General features: G+C 35.7%; 1 protein-coding gene across 2 annotated transcripts in view; it reads left to right on the forward strand.

Moving 5' to 3' along the window:
- The window catches only part of RSBN1L (round spermatid basic protein 1 like), a 62060-nt gene that overhangs the window by 31870 nt on the left and 7124 nt on the right, over window positions 1-23066 (forward strand). Inside the window, exons 3-6 of one of the 2 annotated variants that reach the window (XM_060020314.1) lie at window positions 7284-7541; window positions 7860-7924; window positions 19343-19480; window positions 21245-21387. In XM_060020314.1, coding sequence (XP_059876297.1) covers window positions 7284-7541; window positions 7860-7924; window positions 19343-19480; window positions 21245-21387 — 604 coding nt within the window. Of the gene's footprint in view, window positions 1-7283; window positions 7925-19342; window positions 19481-21244; window positions 21388-23066 lie in introns of both variants that reach the window. The other variant, XM_060020313.1, reaches the window with a different exon arrangement.

The following is a 23066-nucleotide window of genomic DNA, read 5'->3' on the forward strand; positions in this document are numbered from 1 at the left end:
TGTCTTTAGTATATTTATTTAGTGAGTTATTAGAAAGTACTAAAGGTAATTATAAGGTTCCTTAAATTATTTGAAAATAGGTTCTCTAACTCTGTGTTTATATTACTAGTCTTTATCCATATTTAGATAATCTAAAATAAAAGGCTAAAGAAATTTTTAGCATGATAGTTATGGTGGAGGAAGAGCTCTTACCAATATTTGATGATAATCACCATAGCATAGTCTGGGATTTAGAGGGAGCATTTTACTCTGAGCTAAATAAGAAGGTGTTGTTTTACTGTTTGTTTCTTGCATGCTTAAGAATATCCTCTTTTTGTTTCCTGTTTTTTCTCATTACAACTATTTTTAGTTGTTGTTTATACATAGGGGTGGATGGTGAGGTAATAATATAAATCCTGTCAATAAATCTGAACTTTTCCAGAGAGAATTTGTGATAGAAGGATAGTTTTAAATTCACTCAGATAGCAAGGTAAGAAGAATCAGTGGCATTTAGTTGCTAGATAGCTAGCAAATTCATTTGCTGCCTCATCAAGTTAACAATTTGTGGATCAGAACACGTTGACTTTGATTAATTTCATATTGAATTTATGTGTGGATAAGCCTTTCTATCTGCATAAGGGAGAAAAGGCCATAGCACTGTAGGTGCAATGAAATTACTGGTTAATTTATATTATTTAAGGTAAACAGTATTAGATTCTATAATTTCATTTCATTCTTTGTCATGTTTCCAGATGTTCTTTGGTGGCACTTTGTCTAAGCTCTATTTTCTACTTGTCAGAACTTTATTTTCTATAAAATTCTTTTGACCTTGAAGAAACATGTCAGAGCTTAAGTTGATGGCTACTTGGTGAATGCTCATGGTCCTTTTGTTCTATTTTTTTGCCAGTGTGTTTTATCTGTGTTGTCTAAATAGACTGTAAGCCTTTGAGGCAGGAGTTGAATATAATCACACTAGTGCTCTACAGCAGCTAATGATTAACACTTGACATGTTTTCTTACCTTTACCCTCTTGGTTTAGTCAAATAGTCATTTTTTATTGGTTTAGTCATATAGTCATTTTGTTATCCGTTTGTACAGTGATGTAAATTCCTGTCACTTGGTTGAATGTTAGATTCCTAACATACGATTAATGTGAAGTATGTGAACGTAGAAATTACATGTGCAATCAGAATTTTAAATAGCCTGAAAAGTGGAGATTTTCCAGTAATATACAGTGGTAACCTTGACTTTGAAGTAAATGAAAAATTTAAGAGGTATTTTAAACCGAGCTAAACTAAAACCTAGTGATGATAGAGGGGAAAAAAAGAGATAGATTTGGAAATAAATTGGTGACCTCTGGGATGACCATAGGAAAATCTATTTATTGTAAAATGGAGGTAAATAATAATTTAATTACTGTCTTACAGGGTTGCAGAGATTAAATGAGGTAAAGTAAGGGGGAAGTGCCAAGTACAGTTGTCTAGCCCTCAGGTATTCAATAAGTAGCTATGAATGTTACTTATAAACACATGAAAGATTAACTCTTGTGATTAAAAACAATGACAAAACTATCTCCCCTCCTAGTGGTTAGTATATAGATAATTAAATGAATAAAAACATGATTAATTTGAGAAATTGTGCCTGTCCCATGGTAAGCACTGAGTAAGTGTAAGCTATTGTTACCATCTGGCAAAAACAATTTGTTCTGCTTGTGTGGCCGGCCATTTCCCAAGTGAGCCTTATGATCAGGGAAAGGCATCCTTTGTTACTGGTGTCCTGGAGCAACAAGAGAATCAGTTAAGTGGGGGCAGTAAGTATCCTATTATTTACTACTTTATGTCCCTTTTTCTTTTATGGCTTTCAACTTTTATTCTCTCCTTAAAATTTTCTCCTTCTGATAATGCTAACAATTGCAAGCTATGGCAGACGCAGGCATTGATTGATTGGTGATGACACTTGAATATCTGACAGTAGATGCTAACTCTCACTCCATGGGACTTCCCTGGTGGCCCAGTGGTTAAGAGTCTGTGCTTCCATTGCAGGGGGCACGGTTTGATCCTAGTCCAGGAACTAAGGTCCCGCATGCTGCGGGGCACGGCCAAAAAAAAAAGAAATTTTTTTTTAAAAGGGGGAAAAAAATAAAGTAACTAACTGTTAACTCCACACCAGTCTTATTTCTTCCACATTTTCATTAAAAACTGTGTTATGACTAGAAATATGTACATGATTATATACATGCCAGAAATGTTTTATTGATGCAGAAATCTTGTAAATGTTTTTCACTGATAAAATAGGAGTTTGCTTTATTAGAAACAGTTTAAAGGAACAAATAAATTTGAAACATAAGCTTATTTAGCTCATCCTTTTATATCTAATGTCTACCAACTACTTTTTCTGAGTACACTTATGTGTTTCAGCCGTTTTATGTTGTTTATTGATAAGGTGTGAGAACATGGATGTTATGATTATAGTATTCTTGAGAGTAAATTTTATCATTATAGCATATCAGTGAAGCTTGCTGACGAGCAGGTAGAAAGGGGATGAAAAGAAGCCAGTGTTCAAGGTTATTGGTAGTGTACTAAAGGTCACAGGTAGGTAATTCATGACAGGAGGAGCGAAGATGTTGCTGTGTCAAAAAAGGAAAGTCATTCCCCAAAGACCAAAGGTTGAAAATAGCTAAGCTAATTACTGCTTTCTGTGTATGATAATGGAATTATATATATATATATATATATATATATATATATATATATATATATATATATATATATATATATTACTTCCCATCTTAGATATGAAATCATATCCAGTATCTCTGGGCAACCTTTATTTTTCCTTTATTAACACTAAAAATATACTAAGGTTAGGAGTGGAAATTAATTCCAGTGATTTTGTGATTTTTAAAGATTTTTTAAAAATAATTTGCCATTAACAACGCATGCTGTTTTTTTAATCTGTGTGTGGTTTTTTTCTGTCTCTGTATGAGTTCTTCTTTCTTCTGATTGGGTGTGTGTCTCCATTTCTCTCTGTGTCAGATTCTCTCTTTGGCTATCTGTGCATGTGTGTGTCTGCTTGGTGTGTGTGTGTGTATGTGTGTGTTTGAGGTCCACTATGCATATGTGTGTGGCTCTTTGTGGGGAGGGTCTCCCATCAACCTTATACTTTTATACTTTTTGAGGGTCCATATTACTTAGCAATTCTTTCCGTTATAGGTATTTACCAGGATCCTTTAAAAAAAAACACTGTAGTTCTGATTTATTGGGCTCCGTTTGAAGAATTATGAATTTAGAGTAAATATGTACTTTAAATACCTTTTAGTATAAGAGAAAAACATTAGCATTCAAAATGATCTTATCTCCTTAAGTATTTAAAAATTTCCTACATATGTATCTGTTGCATTTCATGTATCATTCCAAGACATTAAATGAGTGAGAGATTGTATAAAACTTTAAAAAAAATTACCTAGTAAAGGCTAGTGCCTTGATTTGATTTAAATGTAAAGAATGCATTTTACCTGTACCCACTGAGGGGGGATCCCCAAGACTACCCCCAGGTTTGATGATTTGCTGGGAGAATTCACAAGACTCAGCATAAATTTGTACTCATGGCTGTGATTTATTATAGTGGAGTATATAAAGTAAAATTAGTAAGGAGAAAAGGCAACATGTGGCAATTTCTGGAGGAAGCTAGGCACAAGCTTCCAAGAGTCCTCTCCTAGTGGAGTCACAAAGGATGCACTTAATTCTTCCAGCAGTGAATTGTGATAAAATATGTGAAATGTTGTCTACCAGGGAAGCTCATTAGAAACTCAATAGTCAGGGTGTCTACTGGGAGCTGGTCACATAGGCACCCCCTGTGTAGCATGTAGCAAAATTCCAGAAGGAAAACAGGTGTTCAGTGTAAACCATATTGTTTGCACAAACAGTTCAGGTACACTGAGCCACTCTTATCAAGGAATGGTAGTAACCTTCCCAAAATACAAGTTCTCAGATACCAGCCAGAGGCCACCCTTGCAAGCAGGCCTAAGGATAGCAGTCTCAGATGTGTTATGTTTAACTCTTTTCTGCACACTGTGCTCACTTTAGTATTTAATTACAGAGTAGTTTGTCATGGAAGTTTAATTACTTGATGCTCAATATAATAGTCTCTTGACTAATTTCTTATTAGTTTGTATTTTCCAGTTTCTATTATACTACTACTGTTTTCATCCATCCTTGTGACTAAGAAATAGACAAACTGTTGTACCTATTTTATTTTAAAGTAACATGACTGGATATTTACTATTTTAACTTTAAAATATGTGTTAGTTGTAAATATAATAGGATATTAAGCTTATTTTTTCATTCAAATGAAATTCTGCTTATTTTGGCAAACCATTTAATTTGTACAATTTTACATGTATTTCCAGTTTAGCTATTAATTATACCTAAGCCCGTTAAACTTTAAGTCCTGTTTTTTAATACACTACTGTCTTTTTTGCTTGACTCATTTGGATTTTACTTACATATATTGAATATAAACCTCTTTTATCTTTCATTTTGATTAACTCCCAGTTTTTTTGTTTTTTTTTTTGCGGTACGCGGGCCTCTCACTGCTGTGGCGTCTCCCGTTGCGGAGCACAGGCTCCAGACGCGCAGGCTCAGTGGCCATGGCTCACGGGCCCTGCCGCTCCGCGGCATGTGGGATCTTCCCGAACCGGGGCACGAACCTGCGTCCCCTGTATCGGCAGGCGGACTCTCAACCACTGCGCCACCAGGGAAGCCCTTAACTTTTTATTATTAATTTTTTCCTAAGATTTTAACCTGAATCTGATGTTTTGATAGTTTATACCTGGGTAGCAAGTATGAATTTGTTAATATATTTTAAAACTACTCACATATAGACTCAAGAAAATTAACACTGTATTAAGTGTTGCATTTTATGACTTTGCAAACCTGCATAATCAATAATGTTGACAGATTTTTAGTTTTGCTTTTCATAATGATACCAATTTGGTCTCCATTGCACACTTACGAATTTTTAGAAGAGATAGTTTATTATTAACATTAAACTTTGTTTTTTCAAGAATTGCTATGAACTTGAGAGAATATTTATGGTTGTTGTTTCAGGGTTAGGATTTAGTGACAGTATTCATATGGTGAAAAACTGACTGAATGGGAGACAAGGGAAAAAACCTATGAACTTCAGGTAGTCTGTTGGTGAGAGAAATCTTTGCATTCATGGAGTCATTAAATGTTCATCTGTAGCAGTGTACTAGATGCCAGGAGGGATTTGATGATTGGTAAAAAAAAGTGTTTCACTCTGAATTCATCAAAGTTACTTGTTTCACTCATACAGTATCCTGAAGGACATATATTATACAGGCATCCTATGAATGAAAAAATAATAACTTTATATGACCATATTCATAGATATAGAATATATAATAACATGAGCTTAGAGTGAAGTGATTTCAGTTCCAACTACAAAGATGAGGGAAAACAAAATGAAGAAGATGATGTAAGAGTAGTCTTTAAAGGATGGGTAAGAAAGAGTTCAGTAGTAAGTACTAGGCAGGGCAAGGATATTTTAGGGAAAGAAAATGCCTTTGCCAGTAGTAGGAAGATAAAGTAGGACTAGGTATGTTTCATAAGAAGTTGTAAGTAGTGCAGATTGGACCAGAGCATGGCGTACTTGAGGGCATTGACTCTGGATTCCAGACTGAAGAGGTTGTATTTGAGAACGCTTGAAAGCAGTTGAGTCAAGGGATGAACATGATCAAAGCAATATATAAAGCGTATAGAATGATTAATATGGCTCCCGCATTAAGGATGAGAGATAGTCATGAGGCTTTTAGACCAAAAATTAAGGCAGTAGTATCATGGAAGTAAAAAATAATCAAGGATGAGTTGGGTAATTACATAAAACATTGGAGAGATCAAGAAGAGCGATTTGAGAGAATATCATTGGATTTGATATATGAACATTCTGGGAAAGTAAATTTGAGTAGACTGGAAGCAGACCCAGAATTTAGGGGATAAGAATGGTCAGTTAATAAAGGAAAGGCACTGGGCATTGCAGTTTTTTATAAGAAGTTTGATGGTCAAAAGAAGAGGATAGAGAACTTTAAGCAAGGGTTTTGGAGTTGATGGGATGGACTTATTTTGGGGAAGTAGGCAGGACATCTCATTCACCAGAGACAGAAAAGAATAATAGAGATATGTGAGGATGGAAGAATTTGGCTAAAGAAGCAGGTTGAGAAAACTTAATTCATGACAGGTTATCTATAAAAGTGAAATAACAGATGGAAACAGTGAATGCCTTCTTTCCTCAACTGTTATCTTAATGGCTTTTTTCATATTATCTTAGGAAGCATAATATTTTCTCGTGAGGATGTTTACTCTTTTCTATTTTTCTTATCGTATAGAAATAAGTATACTGTGATAATGTTGTATTTATATATGTACACTTAAATTCTATAGCTGTATAGCCTCTGTGGATTAATCTTTTATTCTTTGGATTTCTGAATTACTGAGCCCGGGGTCTACTTGCCTTTGGTTACAGAAACTCATTAATATATAAACTTACTATGACCCATGTCTTTTTCTTTCTTTCTTTCCTTTTTTAAATTTCTCTCTTTACCAGTACATGGATATCATTTGTACTTAGGACATGATAAATGATTCTAATTTTGTCATCTCTTATGGTACCTTGTTAGGTCTTCACTGGAAACTTTGTAGGCTCTAGTAGATCTAACATAGCCCATTTTGGATGAAAGAGTACTTTACCAAGGAGGACACATGGTAAAAAGCTAAGGAATTGCTATGTTTGTTGCTGATACACTATGCAAGTATTTTTCTCCTTTTATGATTTGTAAGTCTTGACACCTATATGCAATTTTTAAGAATTTAAAGTAAAAATGATATGTATTGATGGAAAACATCTGCAGGGCATTGTTCATATTGACTTTTGTTCATCTTTCCATTTCTGACTTTCTGTATTTAGAATTTGAAGATTATGGTTTCTAAAGCATTTGTTTCGTTACTTCAGTAAATACTGATTGAGCATCTGCTACATGTCAGAATGGTACCATGCACTCTAGGCATAACTTTTTCTTAAGCCTTCCTCTGTGTGTGTGTGCCTGTGTGTGTGGAGAGAGAGGGAAAGAACCTGACTAAATTGTGATTGTCAATACTGTGTAAAACAAGTCCCAAATATAAACTTCACTCTGAGTGAATTTTGCTTATTTATTATAAAACAATTCCTAAAGCATGGTTTTTAAAGAAACTAAAATACAGAGTTTCAAAAAAAATGTTTCCCAACAGGTGGGAAGGAGAAACCAAAAACAAGTGTAGAAGACTTACAAATTAAGAAGGCAAAGAAGAAGAAGAAAAAGAAACACAAAGAGAATGAAAAACGGAAGCGTCCAAAAATGTATAGCAAATCTATTCAAACCATCTGCTCAGGATTGCTGTCTGATGTTGAAGATCAAGAAGCCAAAGGCATCCTAAGTGATAACATAAAGGAGTACAGTGGAAAGAATTTGGATACCAAGAACTATGATTCCAAAATTCCAGAGAACAGTGAGTTTCCATTTGTCTCATTAAAGGAGCCACGGGTTCAGAACAACCTCAAAAGGTTGGACACTTTGGAGTTCAAACAGCTCATTCATATTGAGCACCAGCCTAATGGAGGTGCATCAGTTATCCACGCCTACAGCAATGAACTCTCCCACCTGTCTCCTGTGGAGATGGAGAGGTTTGCAGAAGAGTTTGTGGGTCTGGTGTTCAGTGAAAACGAGAACTCTGCAGCTTTCTATGTAATGGGTATTGTTCATGGGGCAGCTACTTATTTACCTGATTTTTTAGACTACTTTTCATTTAATTTTCCCAATTCACCAGTGAAAATGGAGATATTGGGAAAGAAGGATATAGAGACAACAACTATGTCCAATTTTCATGCTCAGGTAAGAGGTTTTAGTTTTTTTATTTTAACTTTTAATTATATGTTTTAGGCAAGTTTCTGTTCTTTGTTCCTCATTTTGCTACAGGTTTGAAATAAAGAGATAAGAATATAATGAAACCTCTTGGGAATATTAAGAATAAATTACTTTCTTGATGTGAATGCTAGAGGTTAAATTTCAGCTTCTATTTATCTGTGTTTTTTTTTTTTTTTTAAAGAAAATCAGTGAAATAATTAAGATTCTGTTGTCCTTTTTACCGTGGATTTATTTTGGAAGTGAAATGAATTTCGCTATGTATTTTTCCAGTCCATACAATAGTTCTCTTACTTGAACATCACTTAAAATTGTCTTCTTGCTTTATGCAGTAATGCTTTAATGCTTAGCATTGGATTCATCATGTGGAAGGTGCTGAATAAATGTTGGCTATTAAATATATTGTGATACAAAGGAATCATCAGTTAAATATGTGATTATGTGAGAAAATGAGCAGACCAGTGCATATATTGAGCTACTTTCTATTTCCTACCCTTCTCTGTGTTGTGGAATATAGATTATTTTAAAAGCAGAGACAGGGCTTCCCTGGTGGCGCAGTGGTTGAGAGTCCGCCTGCCAATGCAGGGGACACGCGTTCGTGCCCTGGTCCGGGAAGATCCCACATGCTGCGGAGCGGTGGGGCCCGTGAGCCATGGCTGCTGAGCCTGCGCGTCCGGAGCTTGTGCTCCGCAACGGGAGAGGCCACAGCGGTGACAGGCCCGCGTACTGCAAAAAAAAAAAAAAAAAGGCAGAGGCAGAATCCAGTCCGCTGGCTCTTGGAAGTGAATGTAGGCCCATCTAAGTCTGGTGCATTGTTACTCATTCTCAGAGCAGAGACTGCTTAGGTCAAAGATCAGCCAATTTTCACATTTATTTGTGCTAAACTTTCGGTATTGTAAGTAATAATTGACATTCTAGTTTGGAAAGAGGAAAAAAGTGAAGAAAGTTTCAAAGGGATCTTTTAGTGATCAGCTCTCCCGAACTTTCTCAACTTAAACAAACATAGATAGGAGTAACTTAGGGTTTTAAGGTTACTCAGTGCCAGGTTACACAACAGTGCCAGGAATGGAACAGTGTGTGGCTAGGTTGTGGGTCTCAAGTCCTTGAAGTGCCACCTACCCTGGTTGCTATTACCTCTTAGGGTTCTTGGATAATATGTATGGCACAGAGGAAACTCTAGGCAGATGCATCCTCTTTGTTACCAGTTGTGGCTCTGGCCCCCTATCTAATGTGATCTGCAAGGACTGCTTTTAAATAATTAATTAATTAATTAATTAGGCTGTGTTGGGTCTTCGCTGCTGCTCCCTAGTTGTGGTGAGCGGGGACTACTCTTTGTTGTGGTGCACGGGCTTCTCATTGCAGTGGCTTCTTGTTGTGGAGCATGGGCTCTAGACGTGCGGGTTTCAGTTTTTGTAGCATGCGGGCTCAGTAGTTGTGGCTCGCGGGCTCTGTAGTTGTGGTGCATGGGCTTAGCTGCTCCGCGGCATGTGGGATCTTCCCGGACCAGGGCTCGAACGCTGTCCCCTGCATTGGCAGCTGGATTCTTAACCACTGTGCCACCAGAGAAGCCCAAGGACTGCTTTTAGTTCTGCAGCTTTAGATTTCGTGGCAGGAAGCTGCCTGTGCACGGTCCATGTGCCTTTACCTCAGTATCCTCCAGATCCAGCCATTCCTATGGTATGAAGAGGAGTGTCTAGCGAAAAGCTTTCCTGAACTGGTCATTTGATGTTTCCCCAAACTGGATTTTTACTTTGCTTGTTTTTTTAAGAGCTTAGAAGACTGAGGAAGTTGTTTTCTGCAGACCAGTTTTGTTTGTTTGTTTGTTTAATTAAAACCAGAGCAGCGAAAAGAATTTCCCCTAAATTCTGTAGAAACTAAAAGAGGACAGTATACGTAAGATGTAGCTGTTTCTATGATCTTTATAGTGATAATGCTTATCTTTGTGATAATACTCTAGTTTTCACAGAAATTCATTTTTGCATTTGTTTAGCCTTTATCCTTGAAACATGTTAACTTGATTTTTTTGTGTGTGTATGGGTATATATGTATACACACATGCACGTGCACATGCACACACACAATACTGACAAAAGGATCAAGACATCCTGTTGATTTTGGAATTCTTTTTACTTGCATAATTCTATATTTCGTCTTCATCTATATCCCTGCCGATTGCCTGAAGAATCTGAAGACATGGTAGAATTATATATTGTCTTGTAGGTCATGTCATTTTTCTGATGTTAGTGGTATAATATCAATCAAACTGTATGAAATAAAATTCTGTTTGAGAATAGAAATGGATTTCTGTAAAAAGTTTGTAACCTATCTATATCAGTTATTTTGCTGCAAATCAAACCGAAACCCTCAAAACTAAGTGGCTTAAAGATTTTTCTCACAATCTGTTGGACTCTCTGGACAGTCTTTGTCAGCTCAGCTGGGGGCGGCATGGCCTCAACCATGTCTGATGGTTTGCTGGTCAGTTGGTCTCAGGAGACCTTGCTTATTTGTCTGGCGGTTTGGTGCAATGTCGATTGGGGTGATAATCACATTTTTCACATCATTTAGCAGGTTAGCCTGGGCTTGTACACATGTTGATAGTTGCAGGGTAAATAGAGCAGAAAGAGGGGGCAAGCCTCTGCTTGTTTTGTGTTTGCTGATGTCCCATTGGCCAAAGGAAGTCATGAGGCCAAGCCCAGATTCACTTCTTGATGATAGGAGTGACACAGTAACATTGCTCAGAAGTGAGCATACATGCTTGGGAAGAGTTTTTGGCCATTTGAACTCATCCACATCTGTCTTAGTTTTTCTACCATCTCTATTTTCTTCAAATACTCATTTGGACATTGATCGTTCTCCTGTGCCTTTGATGGTAGGGAAACAGAAAGGCAAGTAAGACAGGAGTTTTATCTGTCAAGAAACAATTGAGATTTCTGTCTTGCCATACAATATTTAATCAGCATGCACTCCAAACTCTGTAGTAAGAACTGTGAGAATATGAAAACTGGGGCAATTATCTTCTAATCACCCTTTTCCCTCCCCCAAACTCTAAATCTTATTTTTTATTTTAGCCTGGTTCTGAGTTGCTTGTAGCAAATAACTTATGTCAATGTTAACTCATAATTAAATGGCTAATATTTTAATAGTGAAACAGTTATTAAATCTGGTTGGATCTGTTAGCCTTGCCTCTCTGCAAAATGAGGGGAGAGAACTAACATTTATTGAATTCATGGGTCATTCACCATGCTAGGCCAGTAAAGATGATTTGCCATACCGTCTTTGACCACTGCCAGCCTTTGTACTGAATTTTCATTTTGACCAGTTGTGCTTGTCATGTCCTCCTTGAATGCTTTTGAACTGATCTGTTATGGCAGGTACCAGATGTTCTAATTGAGAGACTTTTTCCTTTTTGTACTAGTTTAAAAATGATTAATAACAATTTTATTCTTATTTTAGTTATAGTTATATGGATATTTTTGAAATGTTGATTATATGTTATTTCTTGCTATATGTTTTAATTTGAAAGGATATGCCAGATGTGATGGGGAATGGCTCCCCCTTGTGGCACACATATTTTTGTTAGATGTTCAGATTGCCTCAGTAGGAATGTGGTGAGCTGGTCTTGTTTTTTAAAATACGAGACTCCCTTCTTTCCTCTTGCCCTCTCCCCCAAAAAGCTCACCAGAATTGAACCAATAGCCTCTTCTGCCCTCACCCCCTCAATTTTTTGCTGTAATAACTGTCCTGTTTTTGTGTTTTCTTTTGATTAATGATGATACTAGCTAGAAGCATCTATAATATCTTCTATATTTATTATGGATAACTATACTGTATAAAGTATAAAGTATTTATAACGTATTCTGTGGAATTCTTACTATCTTGGGATGTTGATAGGTACACTAAAAGAAAACAAATAAATAAGAAAAATAGGTTTTGAAGTCAAAATAGTTTGTCTAATACTGGGCCAAATAAGTTATGTTTGTTTACTGTGAGACTTCTCAGAACCTAGCCTTTAATAGTGTGTGGTGAACCTCTCAAACAGGAAGAGTTTTCCAAACTTACTGGACTTTAGAATCCTCTCTTCAGGGACTGACATATCAGGGAATACATTTTGGGAAACAGCATTATTTCAAGTGAGTCATGCCTCATGGTTTTTTGAATTACATGTGTCCATATTTGCTTCCCTTGTTGCAGCAGTTTTTATAAGTAAAATAAGAGAAAGCAGTATTGAGACTTACAGATTTACTTTTGGCAATGTATTTCCTGTCATAAAGGCTACTTTTTTCTTTGTAGCAAGCCAAACTCAGAATCATAAGGTTGTGTTTTTGTTTTTTAAAGATTATTTACATAAAGAAAAATGAATAGGATTTAGTTTAAACGTAATGTAACAGTTCTTTTCCCATTAACCAAAGCTTCTGAGATTTTGTTATTGACACTGGCAGAGGGTTCAAGAAGTCTTTTATTTCCTGCTCTCCAGTCTCCCCCACCCCCCCTTTAAAACATTTATAGAGAATAAATGAAGGGAAATGTGAAAATACAGTCATGGTGGTGGTAGGGTTTTTGCTGGGTAGGGAGACTCTAGGGGAGGTTTAGATTAAAAATGTTACATCTGTCAACAGCTTTTGCAAATATATGAATAAGTATCATTTCTGTCTTTTATTGTGTTTTTTGAGAAGTATACCTAAATTGGGAGGAACAATATGTGTCCTCTTTGTAACTCTACATTTCCCTTTTAGGAAGCATATAGGGTATGTTTTAAAGCAGTGACATTTTTTGGTATTTCCAATAATTTTTTAATTGCATCAGAAAACTGATAGTATGATGAATGTTTACTGAAGCCAAATACAGTAATTTCACGTCAAGCGTCATCAGGATGTGAGATTTTCCAGATTAGTGGTTTTTCTAGATAATGGAAGCATACAGTTGTAAGGACCAAGATTTATCCTTTTCCTGAGCATATACAACATAACTTATCTCTTTATTTTCAGTCTAGGCTTGTCATTATGATATTATAATATTGATGACCTAGGGGAGCAGCAGCTGTGCTTACCTCTTGCCCCTCCTTCCTCTTCTAAACTTGTGGTTTCTTATCCTTTATGATTTTAGATGTTAGTTAGAATTATGCCTAGTGTAGAAACATATATGTAAGAAGAGTATCCTGTGAATCATGGCCTTTGTGACAGTAATTTTGACTATTTAGAGATTCTTTCAACTCTTATCTGTTTCCTTCTCCCATCCCACTGCTTTTGAGTTGTAATTGTTGGATAGATTATTTTTGGAGAATTGAGGCTTTTTTCCTTATGATTATTATAGGTTTACTTTTATTCCATGTAATAGAGGAAACTGGATTATTTGCTATATAATATTGCCGTATAATAGGTATCGCATAATAAAAGGTGTACTATTTACTTTTTTGTGAAAAGTGTGTGGATTATATTCTTGTAATTTTTTTTACCAGCTTAAGTGGTATCTATATGGTTCATCAAGAAGTATATACTTTTTGAATTTGAATACATTGTTATGTGTAGTTTTCCATTTTTGAAACATTAAATTAATGGTTCAGACTGATGTAGTATATGTTTCAGGTATTGGGTTATTAATCTAGAAAGTTGTATTAAATGGTATGTAATTAAAAGTTACATTACAGTGTGTTTGTTTATTTTAATTGGGGGATAGTTGATTTATAATATATTAGTTTTAGGTGACAAGGTCAGAATTTTTATAGATTATACTCCATATAAAGTTAAAAAATATTGGCTATATTCCCTGTGCTGTACATTATATCCTTGTACCTTATTTATTTTATACATAGTAGTTTGTACTTCTTAACTCCCTGCCCCTGTCTTGCTCCTCCCTCCTCCCCCCTTCCCCCTCCCCCTCCGTACAGGTAACCACTAGTTTGTTTCTATATCTGTGAGTCTGTTTCTCTTTTGTTATATTCATCCATTTTACTTTTTAGATTCCATATATAAGTAATAATACACAGTATTAATCTTTCTTTGTCTGACTTATTTCACTTAGCATAATATTCTCCAGGTCCATCCATGTTGTTGCAAATAGCAAAATTTCATTCTTTTTTATGGCTAAATAGTATTCCATTGTATGTGTATATATATATATATATATATATATACCACATCTTTTTTTTTTTAAACTCATCCTGCGAATCTGTTGTCTTCTGCTTTTACATAATATTCATTAATTGTTTAATCTCCTCAATACGTGAATTTATGGCCATTTTTCTAATCCCTAATGATTACTTGTATAGTATAGGTCCTTTTTTATTTTGTTCAGTCCTGGTCCTGTTTTTTGTTTTTGTTTTTGTTTTTTTAAATTTTATTTATTTACTTTTGGCTGTGTTGGGTCTTCGTTTCTGCATGAGGGCTTTCTCCAGTTGCGGCAAGTGGGGGCCACTCTTCATCGCGGTGCATGGGCCTCTCACTATCGTGGCCTCTCTTGTTGTGGAGCATAGGCTCCAGACACGCAGGCTCAGTAGTTGTGGCTCACGGGCCCAGTTGCTCTGCGGCACATGGGATCTTCCCAGACCAGGGCTTGAACCCATGGCCTCTGCATTGGCAGGCAGACTCTCAACTGCTGCGCCACCAGGGAAGCCCTATACCACATCTTTGTTATCCATTCATCTGTTGTTGGACACTTGGATTGCTTTTATATCTTGGCCATTGTAAATAATGCTGCTGTGAACATTGGGGTGCATATATCTTTTTGAATTAGTGTTTTCATTTTCTTCAGATATATACCTAGGAGTGAAATTGCTGGATTGTATGGTAGTTCTGTTTTTAGTTTTTTTGTTGTTTGTTTTTTGTTGTTTTTTGCGGTACGCGGGCCTCTCACCGCTGCGGCCTCTCCCGCTGAGGAGCACAGGCTCCGGACGCGCAGGCCCAGCGGCCATGGCTCACGGGTCCAGCGGCTCCGCGGCACATGGGATCCTCCCAGACCGGGGAACGAACCCGTGTCCCCTGCATCGGCAGGCAGACTCCCAACCGCTGTGCCACCTGGGAAGCCCTGTTTTTAGTTTTTTGAGGAAACTCCATACTGTTCTCCATAGCAGCTGTACCAATTTACATTCCCATCAACAGTGTACAGGGTTCCCTTCACATCCTTTCCAACATTTGTTATTTTTGATCTTTTTGATGATAGCCATTTTGACGGGTGTGAAGTGATATTTCATTGTGGTTTTGATTTGCATTTTCCTGATGATTAGTGATGTTGAGCATCTTTTCACGTGCCTGTTGGCCATCTGTATGTCTTCTTTGGAAAAGTGTCTATTCAGGTCTGCCCGTTTTTTAATTGAGTTATACTGTATTTTAAAATTCAGATTACTTTCACAAGCTAAGATTTTGATTAATTTTTTTTTTTTTTTTTTTGCGGTACGCGGGCCTCTCACTGCTGTGGCCTTTCCCGTTGCGGAGCACAGGCTTCGGACGCACAGGCCCAGCAGCCACGGCCCACTGGCCCAGCCGCTCCGCGGCACGTGGGATCTTCCCGGACCGGGGCACGAACCCGCGTCCCCTGCATCGGCAGGCGGACCCTCAACCACTGCGCCACCAGGGAAGCCCTAATTTAATTTTTAAAATTTAGTTTTAAATTTATTTATATCCGTCCTATTGAGTCATCAGATTCTTATCTTTAATATTTGAAGAATGAATGTCTTAGAAGAAAATTGCTGTTTTGTTTTAAACCTGATAGGTAAGTATATGTAATTTATATAGAGACCATACTTAGTGGAATATATCTGTGTTGTGGGTTTTTTTGTTTTTTTTTTTCCTACACTGCGTGGCTTGCGAGATCTTTGTTTCCCAGCCAGGGATTGAACCCGGGCCCTTGCCAGTGAAAGAGTGTGGAGTCCTAATCACTGGACCGCCAGGGAATTCCCTATCTGTGGTTTTAATAGTGGACAAACGGAATGTACTTTACAGTTGTAGCACATTTTGGTGAAAAGGGGAGAGAATTGTGCTTTTATTTTATTATAGCAAATTATGTGTTTAAGTGAATTTACATATAGTATATATGTATTTTGCCATGAGGTGACCAGAACTATGAAGATGCAAATACCATATTTAAGGTTATAATCCAACAAATAGAGTCTGTATTACTTTACTCTTTAAAATTCAGTTTCTCCCAAACATCCTTTGAAATATTTATGAATTTTAATAGGGTATACTTTAAAAAAAAATCATGAAAAGATATAGCCTCCTTTTAGGTAGCCTCAAAATAGACATAGGAGAGGAGGAAAAGTCAAATTTGTTTTAATTTAGTCTATTGTGTTAAAATTTCTAATATTTAGACGTGTTTTATTTTATTTTACTTGTAAACAAAGAACAACATTTGTAAACTTGGAAATTAATGTAAAGGAGTAATTTGAATGAAATGATATGGCTAGGTCAGTAATGTTCTCTTCAATCAGTGAAATGATCATTCCAACCTAAAATAGCAACATCTGGTTAAATCAAAGTTAGTTAAGTACTTAAGTTATAAGTCTTTAATACTACCACCCAAGAAGCTTTACCCATTTTTTTCTGTTACTAAACGATACATGTTTTTACTTAACATTTAAACACAGAAATTTTACTCTAAGAGGGCTGAATGTTAAACTTGTTAATAACTAGTTCTGGTTTTTTTTTTTTTTAATATTTATTTATTTGGTTGTGTCGGGTCTTAACTGTGTCACGCAGGCTCCTTTAGTTGCGGCTTGAGGGCTCCTTAGTTGCGGTTCGCCTCCTCCTTAGTTGCAGCAGGCGGGCTCCTTAGTTGTGGCATGCAAACTCTTAGTTGTGGCATGCATGTGGGATCTAGTTCCCTGACCAGGGATCGAACCCAGGCCCCCTGCATTGGGAGCGAGCAATCTTAACCACTGCGCCACCAGGGAAGTCCTACTAGTTCTGTTTTTTTGATTATTAATTGTATTTATCCCTTCTCTATAGTTAAATACTGTTATAGTAGGGTTTTTGTTTGTTTTTTTTTTAGAATGGAAGTAGTTAATTGAATTGCATGGCAACCACTATGTAGAACTCCAAAATCTATTTCAGTTATTTGAGAAATGAGTTATTTCATGTTTTTGCCTATTAAATAAACTGTTATAATTTCAGACTTTACATTTCCTCAGAGTAGATTGTCTCTGACTCCTAAATCCTAACATTCATATTAAAGAGCATTCTTTCTTTATTGGTGTATCTTTTGTATGCATGTATTTAGTTCTTGCACATACTCCCTTGGAAAAAAAGAGTCCAGTGGACCATATATGCGTTTGCCTTTTGCTTTAAAAGTATGTTTAAAGTACCCATTTCTTTGCGAGAGCTCATAAATTCAGTTGTGCTTAGTACTTTGGAAGGATTCCCTCCCTGAACATTCCTCCGACTGCCCTAATTATTTAGTTGATAATTGAGTCACTGCCCAAATTATTCAGCTGATCCTTGTTGATGTTGATAATTGAGTCACTGTCCAAATTATTTAGTTGATGTAGTAGAATGAACCAGCTGGAACGCAAAGACTTTCTTGATTCTGGCTTTGTTAGAACTGGTTAACGATTTAGATGAGTTATCTAAGTTTAAACAAGACAGAGAAGATTGAGGCACAGAAAATTTACTTATTTGTGTGAAGTGGAAATATTACCTAATGTGACTTGTAAGTCAAATGAATATTTCAAAGCACTTGTAAATTTGTGTTTTACAATAGAAGGTGTTTGATTTCACTGAATGGTCTTGAGGTCTCTCAAAAACACATATGACCATTTGCAGATCCAAAACTGAAGCCACAAGCTCAGAGTCACGCAACAGAATTGATATCAGTTCTTATAAATTTGCTAAATTTCAACTTGACATTTTTAGCTTTGTTAGACTGCATTACAGAAATGCATAGTGATGACTAATTTTCCTGTTGTAGTACTCTTAGTATATCTAAACATCTAAAGCCTAAATATTGTTGTAGAGTCAGATTTTAACTTTTAGCTCTCTCAGTACTGGAGATGCTAGGAACTTTTGGGAGAGAAGAAAAAGGTCAGATCATGAGTACAAAATGGGGACACAGACCCCAACTTTTTTTGTAACTTGGGGATTGGAGCAAGGTTTTATGGTTCTGAGAAGTGAATTTGTGATAGTGCATGAAAACTTAACCTTGTAATTCTGGTAAATTTATTAAGGAATTAATGTATCATTGTTATGCTGTTTTGCTTATTATGCTAAAAAATAAAATTCTCAAATGTTTTAGTCAAATGTTCTATTACGATAGAACTTTTATTGTCATGTTTTTGTTGTGGGTGGGGGCTTAAATACATTGATACAGAATACTATCTGTATCAGCTGCAATTGTGGGAATTCACCTTGTGATATGAAAATATTTTAGAGTCTGTGTCCCTGATGTGATGAAAGCTCATCCATCTGGGTTTGCCTGGTACGGGACTTTCCATTTTAAAACTGGGATAGACCCAGGCAAACTGAGACAATGTAATTTCCCTACAGTTAGTGGCCATAAAGGCTAATCCAGAGAAAAAAATAATTAGGATTTTGCTTGAAGTTTGTTTATGAAAAGAAGTTGTTTTGCTTTAAAAATACTCTTGTTTACTACTGTTAGTATATGAGGTTTCTTTGCAAGATTTAAATGTGCTTTTGAAAACTTAGGTACCAGTGATCCTTGAGGTATATAGGTTGTTTTATTTTGGTTGATATTCAAATGATACCCATTTGCTCACACTGTACAATTATTGTTTTCTTTAGCAATCCGAGGTAAATCTTTCCGGTTAAGGAAACTCAAACTCATGGAATTTAAGTGATTTCTGGAGGTCACATAGCTGGTAGATAGCAAAGGTAGACAGATTTGGGACCTAGGACTTTTGGTTCTCAAGCTCTAGTAGATTTTCATCAGAAAAATGTAAACTGGATCCTAGTTAACATGCTAAGATCATTCCTGGTGGCCTTTTGGACATACAAACTACTGGTGATGGTTAAATGCAACGTTTTCAGAGGGTCTACTTTTGAAAATTCTGACAAAAAGATATGAACCATTTAGGAAAATATAGGTACAGGAACTTCTGAATATAATTTCAGTGGCACTGTAGATCAAATAATAAACTGCTCTGTTATAAGGAGAAATTATAGTTAGTTGTCTGGAATTACGCTGTTTATCTCAACTGTATTTTCATAAGCAGTGTGTAGGAATAGCTAGAGAAGGTAAAATAGCTTGATTTTGTGCCGATCTTTTCTTTTTTCTTTTTTTTTAAGTGCCTTATTTTTTTTTTACTGTTTGTGAAAGGCTTTTTTTGTTTTGTTTTGCTTGCCACACATTATGTTCTAATATTTTCAGACAACATAATTTAGTGTTATCCAGTGATAACAGGCTTTATCTTATGTTTAACTTAATTAACTCCATATCCTTCAGGTAAAAAGAACGTATTCTCACGGTACTTATAGAGCTGGCCCAATGCGACAGATCAGCTTGGTGGGAGCAGTAGATGAAGAAGTGGGAGATTACTTCCCTGAGTTCCTTGACATGTTGGAAGATTCACCATTTTTAAAAGTAAGAGAAAACAATATCAAGCAGTCTAAGTTGTGGGAGTTACTTTTATGCTACTAGTGATAACAGATCATGGCTGTTTCAGAATTATAAAAACTTTGATTTCATTTGAATTATAAGGAAGGAAAGGAAGAGATGACAAAGTAGAAGTAATTCTTGTGTAGTGTTGTGTGTGTGACTTCTCAGGTACTAATTGTAATGGCAAAGCTAAGTGGTGGACCAGAAAATAACACTTGCCTGTAGCTGCCACTTTAGGAAAATAAGTTCCATCCGTTTATCAACTTTTTATAAACTGAGTGCCAGAGGATTTAAGAGGTACAGGAAGGATGTCTACTAAATTAAAGTATTCAGGACAAGGGAATGGCAGTTTGGGTTTGTGGAAAACTGGCCTGGGAAGTTGTATAACTATTTCAATCTTGCGAGATCCTAGCTGGGTTGGGCAAGCCGTTTAAACTTTCTAGGCTTCAGTTTCCTCATCCATAAAATAAGGTATTTAAACTATGCAGCTTTAAGGCCCCTTTAAATGATTTTTAGCCAGATTCTGTTCTGGTTTTTTTTTTTTCCCCCAACAGTCTCTGCATTCCAGAAAATATTTCTTCTTATGGGCAGCTGGGGCTATCCTATTGAGAGAAAAATCTCTGATCTATGTAGTTAGGTCAGTTATTTAATCAATAATTCAAAGCTAAAAATGTGACAAGATCAGTTTGTCTCTAGTATTTGCCACATAATCTGTTAAACATCTCTTCTTTTTTCACTTCTGCATGCTTAATTTTCTAGTCTATATGTGTATATATATCTTTTTCTTCCTTTTCTTTTTCACCCTACTCCATTCCCCTTTTATTTCCTTTTTTGTTCCTTTTAAACCTTTGGTTCCTTGTCTGTTTCACCCAACTAGTGACATGGAATTTGGTTGCATTTATTTTGAGTGCTATTTTAAAAACACCATCATTTAAATATTTATGTTTCAGATTTTAATTTTAAAAGCAAATGAGCTAAATGCATTCTTTCTGGAGAAATTTAATTTGACAAGCTCCCCTTTTTGGAAAGGGGGTATGGTTTTTTAAAAAATACTCATTTTGTCACCATTCCATGGATAGTGGCCCTTGGTCATTTCTCTTTTCTTTTCAAAGATGTTAATTCCTGCTTTTAGAACAGCAACCTTTTCAAGAAACTACTACACAGAAATAAATTTTGATTTTGGTTTACTTTTCCTTTTTGTTTTGTTAGGTTTTGATTATAACTAATCAGAGGTATATCCCCCCTCCCCCCCCCCCTTTTTTTTTTTTTGTGGTACACGGGCCTCTCACTGTTGTGGCCTCAAACCCGTGTCTCCTGCATCGGCAGGCGGACTCTCAACCACTGCGCCACCAGGGAAGGCCCACCCCCCTTTTTTTTGAGGTATCCATTTTTTAAACTCAGTTGTTCATTTTTATAGATTCTCATGGAAGACACTTATTTTGCCAACTAATTAACATCATATGACCCATATATTTGGTAGAAGGAAGAATAATAAATGATAAATACAGTGAATCATACCTCTGGCAGGGTTGGGGAAGTGGGGGAAACCATCCAAGAATAATTACTCTCTTGTTATGTTTGAAATAGAATATTATGAAGGAAAATTTATGAATATATATGAATATATTTAAAATAGGTATGTATTTCAAATGTATATATGAAATTTTGTCAAGGGGACAATAGTCTTTAATGTATATTTGAAGATACATTTTAAAAATAATTAATTTCTCTGTAATTATTTGCCTCTAGTGTACACTGCCATGGGGGACACTATCTAGTCTAAAATTAGAGAGTCGAAAAGATAGTGATGATGGTCCCATCATGTGGGTACGCCCGGGAGAACAAATGATCCCTGTGGCTGATATGCCAAAGTCACCTTTCAAAAGGAAAAGGTATGTTGGATATAAATGTTTTTTGCTGGGGATGGGTATTTGTACATTGGTATGTGTATATTGTTGAAATTTGGAGGAAGAAGGAAGGGAAAATTTAGAGTGTAATTGAAATGTAAGTTCAAAAATGGTTACACGTGCTGATATAATTTCTTATAAGTATCAAATATAAATAAAACATGAAAAAGGTAGGCAAATGACAATAAATTGTAACTAGGAATGGAAAAAATATCATTCACAACAGAGACATAAAGTGTTTTGGAATAAATTTAATGAATATTCAGAAATAAATATAAATAATATTCATTTTAAGAAAACTGAAACATGAAAGATATAGAATAAGATCTAAACAAATGTTTAGATCTGTGTTCTGGATTGGACAAAAATTATAGTCCTTTGGAATTTTTAGCATTACAAATGGACTTACACTTCCAGCACTGGATAAAATAATTTTAAAGTTCATAAGGAAGAATAAGTAAAGTCAGTCTAGAAAGCTGTGAAAAAGAAGGTAAGTATGAGGGGGACCTTGTCTTACTCAATATTAAAAAGTACTATGAAGCTCAAAAAGATCATTGGAATAGGATAGAGTACACAAACAGATCAAAGTATATTGGGAACTTAATAATGAGATAAGTGGGAAAAGAAAAATTTATTTAATGAATAATGCTGGCATAAATGGGAGTCCATTTGGAGGAAAACAAAGCCATAACCCCAATGTTATACAAGAAGTAAGGGATTTGAACATAATAAGTAAAAAATAAAAATATTAGAATAAAATGCTTAAGCTTAGGAGAGATCTTCCTAAGCAAAGATTAAAAGATACAATGATAATACTATTTGTGAGAGAAAAGACATCAACAACAAAGTTCAAAACTATGATAGACTGGACTAAAACATTTGTAACATGTGACAGACTAAAGTTAGTATACAAAGAGCATTTCTAAATTGAGAAGAAAAATGTAGAACAACCCAATAGAAAAATAGGCCCCAGGTAGTCGATTGTATATTAAATATATATTAAAAGAATTATGAGATACTATTTTTACCTATTACATTGGCAAAAATTATTAACAGAGCGAGTATATTACAGGCTGGTAGGTACGTGAGGAAACAGGGTAATATATATTATTGGTCTATGGGTGAGCTTCTGTAATCATTTTTTAGAAGTAATCTAAAATAGCTCATAAAGTTTAACATATGTATACTCCTTGAACCAGGACCCCTATTTTTCGGAATTTGTCCCAAGAAATAAAAGCACTAAAGGTAAATGTATAAGAATGTTAATTGCAGCATTTATCATATTGAGATAAATTTTAAAATGGTCTGAATGTCCATTAACAGGAGAACGGTTGAATACATTTTGGTACATTCCTGTTAAAGAATGTGGTGAAATAGTTAATTTCATAATATGAAATTTTGTCTGTTGAGCTGGATATCCATGGTACTTGAAAAGAGCAAAATGTAGAGTGTATGCCCAGTATGATTCTATTTTTATGAAAAGTATATTTATGTAAGCACAGAGAAAAGTGTAGAAGAATGTACACTAGCGTAACATTGATGGGAATGGAGTGGGTGATCCTGGGGGAGATAATCCTTTTTTTAGATGTCTAAAGATGGTCTCACTAGTTATAAATTTAAGAAGAAAAAACAGAACAGGGAGAAACGGTCATAGAGTAAAATGT

Source organism: Delphinus delphis, chromosome 9 (assembly GCF_949987515.2).
Source record: "Delphinus delphis chromosome 9, mDelDel1.2, whole genome shotgun sequence".
NCBI classification, from domain to species: Eukaryota; Metazoa; Chordata; class Mammalia; order Artiodactyla; family Delphinidae; genus Delphinus; species Delphinus delphis.